Below are 8,539 nucleotides of genomic sequence, written 5' to 3'. Positions count from 1 at the left end.
ATTTCTGTAAACACTGGATTACAACTCCCAAAACCACTCTTAGATTCACTTTCTTTAAAGGCTTGTCTGGACGAGGATAAAGGTATATTTAAAAGAAAAAAAAAAGTGTCAGTGAAAACTTTTAATTAACATGTTTTCAAATTCTCAGTGTTGACAGGGTGTGTTGCATTTTAGTGCATTTGCCAGCAAATGTGTTAAATACATTCATGTCCCATCTACATGTGGCAAGTTAGGACATGTTTTTAAAAGTTTCAAAATTTAACAGGAGTTAAAATGTGTTCATGATTGTGCTTTTACCTTAGCTGTGGGTGAGTATCACTGATGGGTTTTCCGGGGACTCCAGACAGCAGCTGCCATACCGGCAGGGAGCTGGTTTTTAGCCACTTTCTCCTTTTCCTGAACTGTCAAATGAAAGTAACATTCCATTTACCTACCTCACAGGAACAGATGAAAAGCAATGTTATACAGTATTGGGGGGGGAAAAAAAAAAAAAAAAAGCAGATGGATATTAATGAGATGGGAAGTTGAGCAGTGGTTGCAGGAGTTGGAAGTCATGCTTTCATAGGGTGGCAAATCACAGTTTTGCAGGACCTGATGCAAGGTCAGGTCAGGATTTCCATAGCCACATAACCCAGAGCATGGCACAGAATTCAGCTGGTTTTATTTTCAAAGGCAGCCAAACACTTTGCAGGGGCATCTTTGCCTCAGCTGCTCTTGGGCTGAAAGGTAGAGGCTTTTTTTCAAGCCTCCCCACAGAAGGTCAGTGTCAACAGAATAGAATAGAATCATTGAATATTTCAGTTGGAAAGGACCTACAACAATCATGTAGTCCAACTGTCTGACCAATTCTAGGCTGACCAAAAGTTAAATAATGTTAATGGCATTGTCCAAATGCCTCTTAAACACTGATGGTCTTGGGGCTTTGACAGCCTCTTAGGAAGTCTGTTCTGTGACAGGATATAAGTGCTATATACCATGCTTATAGCCGGCTAGCTTGACACAAAGGTTTGTATTTACGCCCAATTGAAATTGTAGCTGTGAGGCACAGATTCAGTATTAATGATCATGAAGTCACAGTCAAGCATCAGTAATTCTGAGTCAGCTGCAACACTGATTTGCTGGGCAGCACTGTACAAACCATTTCATCAGTCCACACCTCAGTTTTCCCTCATACCAGAAGGTAGAGGATGAAAATAATCTCAGGCAAAATGTGCTGAGAGGAGTCACATTTTGGAAGTACTGCAAAAAGAAAACTTCATCCGGGCAGTGCAACACACAATTAGAAATCAGGAAATCAGCTGTGGCAAGGCCCTTAACCTCTGGTGGAACTAGGGGAGATGAATTCTCCCTCACTGAGAACAGCTCCCTGGCACTATGTCTTCTTGTTAATTTTTGGGCTCCTCACAGTTGTCCCTCCATCATGGCTGCTATGTTCCTGGACATACTGTCAGCCATGTCACATGAGGAATCTGGTTTTTTGCTGCCATAGCTACTGTGGTAAAAGCCCTAACACAAACACACTTAACACAGGTACTACTTTTTTCAGACACTGAATCTCCAACAGCCTACACACAAGCACCTTTACACTGGTTCATCCTTGTTCCTGCCAAAGAAATGCAGCAACATTTTTTTTATGTGGAAGGCACTGTAGAAAATTGGTATTTTCACATTCATATCTGATTAGTCCTGCTGCAATACACCAATGAGGGATTGTTTTGGGGTTGGGTTTTTTCTTTTTTTCCTTGGAAGGAGATGAAAAGATCATAACTTGAGTTAAGTACAAGTTTAAGAATGAGGAATCTTCCCTCCAGCGTATCTGTTTGCTTGATGCTTAAAGGTGTGGTGTGACATGGAGCAGCCTGGTAACTGGTGGGATCAAGAGGTCAGTCAAGGAGTTAAATCTTGTATTTGCACCTCACGTTCAAGGGTTTAGGTTAGAAAGCAGAGATAGCTGTCCAGGTTGTAGTGTCCTGGGACTGACAGAGAGAGCGTGCATGTATTCCAGATTTTCTGTTTGTCCAGAGGCTAAGCATCTAGAATAATATCAGTCAAGGCTTTTTCTTGTTCTTTTTTTTTTTTTTTCTTTTATAGTTATAAAATATTGAAATGGTTGAAAAACATACCAAAAGCATAATGCAGAGCGTACACCATCAAAACTCCCACAGTCACTCTGTGAAATTCTTCAGTGACACTACTCTGAGATTCAGATGTAGCTATGATACAGTAAAACTGTATGCACCCTTATAGGTGAAATTGCATATATACCCATGCAAGGTGGACAGGTGACTTTTGATGCTGATTGTGAAGTCCTGTCATGGTCTTCCATCAGGTCTTCTTAGATGATCTGTTATAGCAACCAGTGTTAAAACAAGACAAAACCCAAACAACAACAACAAAAAACACCACCACCACCAAAATCACGATCTGCTTAATATCCGGATTAAAAGGAGCAGCGAAAACACTACGCGTGGAATTCCCCTTGGGAAGCGGAGGTGGATCACGAAGCGGGAAGCTGTCCGGCTGTCTGTACCCCACGGTCGCGTTGCCGTCACGCCGCAAGGTAAGCCCTCCGTAGCTCTCTCCATCCCCTTTTGCCGACGGTGCTCTCTGCCGTGCACCACTCCCCACGCATGCCCGGAGCGAGGGGGGCGTCAGGCGAGGGACCTCCGGAGACCGGCTCCCGCCACCGAGGCCCCCGGGAGCGGCCGCCGCTGCGCCCCCGGCCCCACCGAGCCCAGCCCAGCCCAGCCCAGCCTCGCAGCGGCGAGGCCAGCGACCGCAGGTGACGCCGGGGCGGGCAGGGCCGCCCCCGCCCCGTTCCCGGCCCCGCCAAGGAGCCCTCGCCGTCCCCCGGCCGTCGCCAGGGAAACCGCCCGGCGGCGCGACCCCGCCGAGGGAGACCCGGGGCGCGGTGGCGGCACCGGCACTCCCGCCCCGCCGTGGGCGTTCACCCCGGAGGAGCCCGCGGCCGCTCCCCGCGCCTACCCCGGGGGGCGCGGGTGTTGCCGGCTCGGGGTGCGCGGCCGCGGGTGGGGGCAGGGGCTGCCCCGCTGGGGAGCGGGAGGCCGCTCTGCCGGGATCGGCGGGGCGGGCGGCGGCCGCCGAGACAAAGGGAGCGGCGGGCAGCGGCTGATTTTAGGCGGCGGGGGAGCTGTGCGTGAAATGCGGCGGGGAGGAGGGAGAGGCTCCATCCCCCTCAAAACAACCAAGTGCCCCTTTTGTCCCTACAAAATGAAATATTCCCTTGAGCGGCTGAAAATAACCGGCTGCCCTCACCAGGGTTACCGAAAGGCGGCGGCGGCCGCACAAAGCCCACCGACTCCGCCAGCCTCGGGTAACCCGCGGGGAGAGGAAAGTGGGAGGCTGGGCCAAGCCTCCCTGCTCCGCAGCCCTTCATTATCGCAATAATTTTAACATCCTTGTTTATAAACAAGAGGCGTTTGGAAGACACTACCGGAGTTTGGGAACCGATCGTTTTGACGCTCGTTTCTGCTCCTTAAAAGGGGGTAGTGGTATCGGGGAGGGGGCTCTAGGCCAGCCTTTCCCGCACCGCACGGCGGAGGGAGCCGGCCGGCTCCCCGCACACGCCGCCCCCTCCCCCGAGAAAGGAAATCAATCGGCTCTGTGATATTTCACCCACCCCATCTCTACGGAGCGCTCCAGATCACCGTTAATTCGCACTCATTAGTTTCGGGTTACATCTTATTCGAGGGTTTAAATTCAACGTAAATACATGTTCGGGGCTCGGGTTTGGGAAAGCGCAAATGTTTCCCCGATTATGTTGCTTCGCCCACTACTTGAGGGCATGGAAATGTAATCTTGAAATGGGTCGCCGCATCAGAAAATACTTTAAAAAGCACAAATCAGGAATAATCGGACAGCAGAATTTAATGAGAGCCGTAGGCTAAGCACAAAATATTTTATTCCAAGACAATATCCCGGTGGGGGGAGGGGTCCGTTTCTGCTTCGGCAGCAGCTCCTGCCGCCGCTGCTGTAGCGTTTGCAACATCTGGCCTACAGACCTACTAATTTCGACTCGTGATCTCGTTTGGCGAAACCCGATCTACGTGGTTCAAATACCTTCCAAATTGGGGGCGATTTTACAATCGCGACCAATTAAACCCAGGGAAGAAAAGAAAAAAGAGCAAAGCGGGGGGGGGGGGAGGCAGCAAATCCCCTCCTTCCCTCTCCCCCCGCCCCGGGCTTGCACACGCTATCTGTTGCTCTCTCACGGCGGCAGCGGGTGGGGGCGGGCGGCGGGGCAGGGACGGACTCACACTCAAACTCGCACTCACCCGCACGCCCTTCGCACCATTGTCCCTGCCTGCCCGCCCCGCTTTATCGGGGTGTTTTGTTCGCTCCCCCGGCGCGGGGCTCCGCGCGCCCGCCCGCGCCGCGCCGGAGCGGCACATTCATTATCGGCCGGGGGCTGATTTCAAACCGCTGCCATCGCGGCTCCATTGTTCGCCGAGCGGCCAGGCCCCGCCCCCCTTTGTGTGGCGCGGCGGCGATTGGCCGGCGCCGGGCGGAGGGCTGCCGTCACCGCTCGGGAAGCCCATTCATCTGTGCACTTGGGCGTTGGACTCCGCATCTTATTAGCAACCAGGGAGATTTCTCCATTTTCTCCTTGTCTACAGTACGGCTACAAATCTGGGATTTTTTATTACTTCTTTTTACTAAACTTGGGCTCCTTTTTTTTTTTTTTTTGCTCGACTTTTTCCTCCCTTTTTTTCCCCTCCCTCCTGTGCTGCTGCTTTTTGATCTCTTCAACTTTAAATTTTTTAAAAGGAGTGCATTATAATCGGTTCTGTTCTCTCTTCTCTTTTTTTTTTCCCCTCTGGTGTGTGTGTGTGTTGCTGCTGCTGCTGGTCGCCCAGTATTTATACCAACCCAACGCTCTTTGTTTCCCCTCCTTTTGGATCTGTTGAGTTTCTTTGTTGAATAAGACAGCATGGGTGCCCAGTTCTCCAAGACCGCTGCAAAGGGCGAAGCCGCCGCCGAGAAACCTGGGGAAGCAGTGGCTGCATCTCCATCCAAGGCGAATGGACAGGTAAAAAAAAAATTAAAAAAATATTAAACCTACTGCTTTTTTTTAAGCCAACTTCGACGGCCTCTCTTTCGCATCCTGTTTAATTCTTCTTCCTTTGATGCCCCAGTGGCACATTCAATGGAGAATACGGTCGATCCTTTTATCTTTGCAACTCGAGGCAAAGGAATAATTTCTTTTTTTTTTTTTTTTTTGATAAACGGGCTCGGCTTTGAATGGTTCGTTCCTTTATCTTTCCTGCGGGGGGCGGGGGGGACGTATTTTTTTCATTTTTTTTTTTTAATCCCTCGTGTATTATGGTGAAGTGTCCCAGTGGCTCTTAAACGGAAGGATCTTATATGGCTTGGCTTTTCTGGCCATTTAACATCCCTCTCCCGAAGACACTCTGTGGCTAGCGCGAAACGCCTCTCATGGTATCAGGATGGCCGTGTGGCAGCGGGGGCCGGAGCCGCCGGGCTGGGGGCTCGGCGGGAGCGCGGCGGCGGGCACCCCCCTCGGGCGGGAGCACGGGGCAGGGGCTGCGCGGTTCGCTCCGTCCACGGCAGCTCAGCCGGGGCAGCCGCGGGGCACGGCTTTCTGTCACCCCCCCCCCCACACACACACACACACACCCCCCCAACGTGAGCCGGCTGCCGGGCTGGCCGTGCCTCCGCTGCCCCGCGAAGCAGCAGCGTCGTTGCGGGCGGGCACCCCTCGCCGCCCCCGCAGCTGCCGCCCGGGACAGCCAGCCGCTCTCCGGGCGCCTGAAAGATGCAAATGTGGCTCGGGGGGGGAAGGGGGGAGGCGGGGGCGCCTCGCCCCACCGCCCGGGCGGAGAGGGGCAGCGGCGGGCGGGGGTTCGGGGTCGGGAGAGCTTTGTTAGCCTTCCCCGCCCCGCGCCGCCGCCGCGGCTGGACGGGGCGCGCCGCGGGGGGGGCGGTGCGCGGCGCCGCGGCCGCTGAGTGGAGCCGCGGCGCCCTCTGGCGGCCGCTTCGCGGTTCTCCAGCCGCTGGGGGCGCCCGCCGCGGCGAGGGGTGGCGGAGGGCCCGGGGGTTTTAACCGCGGAAGCAGAAAGCGGGCGAGGAAAAGCCGCTGACGGGGGAGGGCTGCGGCATCGTCGTCCCGTATACCCCCCACCCTCTCAGCACCGCCGGTAACGCCCGTCGCTGTCTTGCAGGAGAATGGCCACGTGAAGGTGAACGGCGACGCCTCCCCCGCGGCGGCGGAGGCGGGCAAGGAGGAGGTGCAGGCCAACGGCAGCGCGCCCGCCGAGGAGACGGGCAAGGAGGAGGCGGCCTCGTCGGAACCCGCCTCCGAGAAGGAGGCGGCCGAGGCGGAGAGCACCGAGCCGGCCTCCCCGGCGGAGGGCGAATCCTCCCCAAAGACTGAGGAGGGCGCGACCCCCTCATCCAGCAGCGAGACCCCGAAAAAAAAAAAGAAGCGCTTTTCCTTCAAGAAGTCCTTTAAGCTGAGCGGCTTCTCCTTCAAAAAGAACAAGAAGGAGGCCGGCGAGGGGGCCGAGGGCGAGGGCGCCGCCGCCGCCCCGGCGGAAGGCGGGAAGGAGGAGGCGGCGGCCCCCGAGGCGGCGGGCAGCGAGGAGGGCAAGGCCGCTGCCGAGGAGGCCTGCGCGGCCGCCGCCAGCAGCGCCGAAGCGGCGAAGGAGGAGGCGGGGGACTCACAGGAGGCCAAATCGGACGAGGCCGCCCCCGAGAAGGCGGCGGGAGAAGAGGCCCCGGCGGCGGCGGCCGAGGAGCAGCAGCCGCAGCAGCAGCAGGCGGAGGGGAAGGCGAAGGCGGCGGAGGAGGCGGCGAGCGCCGGCGCCGCCACGAGTGAGGCCGGCAGCGGCGATCAGGAGGCGGCCCCCGCGGAGGAGCCGGCGCCGGCGCGGCAGGAGCCCCCCTCCGAGAGCAGTCCCGAGGGACCCGCCGCCGAGCCGGCGGAGTAAGCGCCGCCGCCGCCCCTCGCCGACGGACTTTTCTTCCCCCCTGTTTGTTTGTTGGAGTGGTGCCAGGTACTGGTCTCGGAGAACTTGTCTACAACCAGGGATTGATTTAAAAGATATCTCGTTTCTTTTTTTTCTCTCCCCCCGCAGCTCCCATCTTAAATCGTTGTGTGTTGCCGCCATTCCAACGGGCCGAGGGGGGCCCCCCTCCGCCCTCCTCTCCCACCCTCTATATTTTGGGGTTTTTTTTAATTTTTTTTCATCAGTATTAATGTTTTGTTTTGGTTCGGGTTTTTTTTTGGTTTTTTTTTTTTTTTTTTATACTTTGCAACTCTTTTCATGTTATAAAACTTTTCCTGATCGGTCTATGGACATGCCCATATATGAAGGAGATGGGTGGGTCAATAAGGGATATCAAATGAAGTGACAGGGGCCGCAGTGGGGAACCTGGGGCGCGCAGCCCTTGGCGGGAGTGCGCCCCGTCAGAAATGATGTAAGGGGTTAGTCTTTTTTTTAAAAGAAAGTTATTACGATGTATTTTGTGAGGCAGATGTTCTATAAGGTTTACAACACTACAAGTCTTGATTAAGAAGGAAAGGAAAAAGGAAAAAAAAAAATAAAAATCAATACCCAGATAAAGAGATCATAGTCTTAGGAATTCATTTAAACCATAGGAACTTTTCACTTATCTCATGTTAGCTGTATCAGTCAGTGATTAAGTAGAAATACAAGTTGTATAGGCTTTATTGTTTATTGCTGGTTTATGACCTTAATAAAGTGTAATTATGTATTACCAGCAGGGTGTTTTTAACTGTGACTATTGTATAAAAAAACAAATCTTGATATCCAGAAGCACATGAAGTTTGCAACTCTTTCCACCCTGCCCATTTTTGTAAAACTGCAGTCATCTTGGACCTTTTAAACACAAATTTTAAACTCAACCAAGCTGTGATAAGTGGAATGGTTACTGTTTATACTGTGGTATGTTTTTGATTACAGCAGACAATGCTTTCTTTTCCAGTTGTCTTTGAAAATAAAAGAAAACTCTTCAGATGCAATGTTTTTTTTTGTGTAGCATCTTGTCTATCATGTTTTTGTAAATACTGGAGAAGCTTTGACCAATTTGACTTAGAGATGGAATGTAACTTTGCTTACAAAAATTGCTATTAAACTCCTGCTTAAGGTGTTCTAATTTTCTGTGAGCACACTAAAAGCGAAAAATAAATGTGAATAAAATGTATAATTTGGTTGTCTTTCTTTTATGGATACTCCGGTAGCTTAAAGGGACTAGCCAGTATTGCCTAAATTTGTATAAAGTCGTGTGCTGTTAGCACTAGCTTTGAAAACTACCTTCCTAGATCCTGGAACTCTGTAATACTGTGCATCTTTCAGAGAAATTGGGCAATGCACCAGGTAATTTATAGGCTTTTCTGGTTCTAAAAAGCAGACTGGATGGCAGTCTGAGCATGTACAGTGTGCGGTTCTCCTGTTCAGGCTCCATCCTGCTTTTAAGACCAGAGGTATCCAGTGTATGAGAGTCTTGCCTCTTGAGGAAAATGAGATTTTATTTG

General features: G+C 52.8%; 1 protein-coding gene across 3 annotated transcripts; it reads left to right on the top strand.

Moving 5' to 3' along the window:
- Positions 1-2,450: 2,450 nt before the first annotated feature.
- Positions 2,451-8,211, top strand: MARCKS (myristoylated alanine rich protein kinase C substrate). Of its 3 annotated transcripts, none has more exons than XM_065833413.2 (3): positions 2,451-2,560; positions 4,878-5,050; positions 6,204-8,211. In XM_065833413.2, exons 2-3 carry the CDS (start codon positions 4,952-4,954, stop codon positions 6,969-6,971), a joined length of 867 nt encoding a protein of 288 aa, XP_065689485.1. In that variant the 5' UTR covers positions 2,451-2,560; positions 4,878-4,951; the 3' UTR covers positions 6,972-8,211. The 3 variants fall into 3 exon arrangements, with proteins under 3 accessions (XP_065689485.1, XP_065689484.1, XP_065689482.1); XM_065833412.2 differs by lacking the exon at positions 2,451-2,560 and adding an exon at positions 4,236-4,636; XM_065833410.2 differs by lacking the exon at positions 2,451-2,560 and having other exon boundaries at positions 4,236-5,050.
- Positions 8,212-8,539: the final 328 nt, after the last annotated feature.

The sequence above is a fragment of the Patagioenas fasciata genome, chromosome 3 (assembly GCF_037038585.1).
Source record: "Patagioenas fasciata isolate bPatFas1 chromosome 3, bPatFas1.hap1, whole genome shotgun sequence".
Lineage (NCBI taxonomy): Eukaryota > Metazoa > Chordata > Aves > Columbiformes > Columbidae > Patagioenas > Patagioenas fasciata.
Note: the sequence above shows the minus strand (reverse complement) of the source record. Positions and strands in the feature narration are given on the sequence as shown.

Excerpts from the sequence above, each read along its gene's own strand:
- MARCKS (XM_065833413.2), top strand. The coding sequence starts at position 4,952 with ATGGGTGCCCAGTTCTCCAAGACCGCTGCAAAGGGCGAAGCCGCCGCC. Across the intron at positions 5,051-6,203 it reads CATCCAAGGCGAATGGACAG|GAGAATGGCCACGTGAAGGT; the intron begins GTAAAAAAAAAA and ends GCTGTCTTGCAG.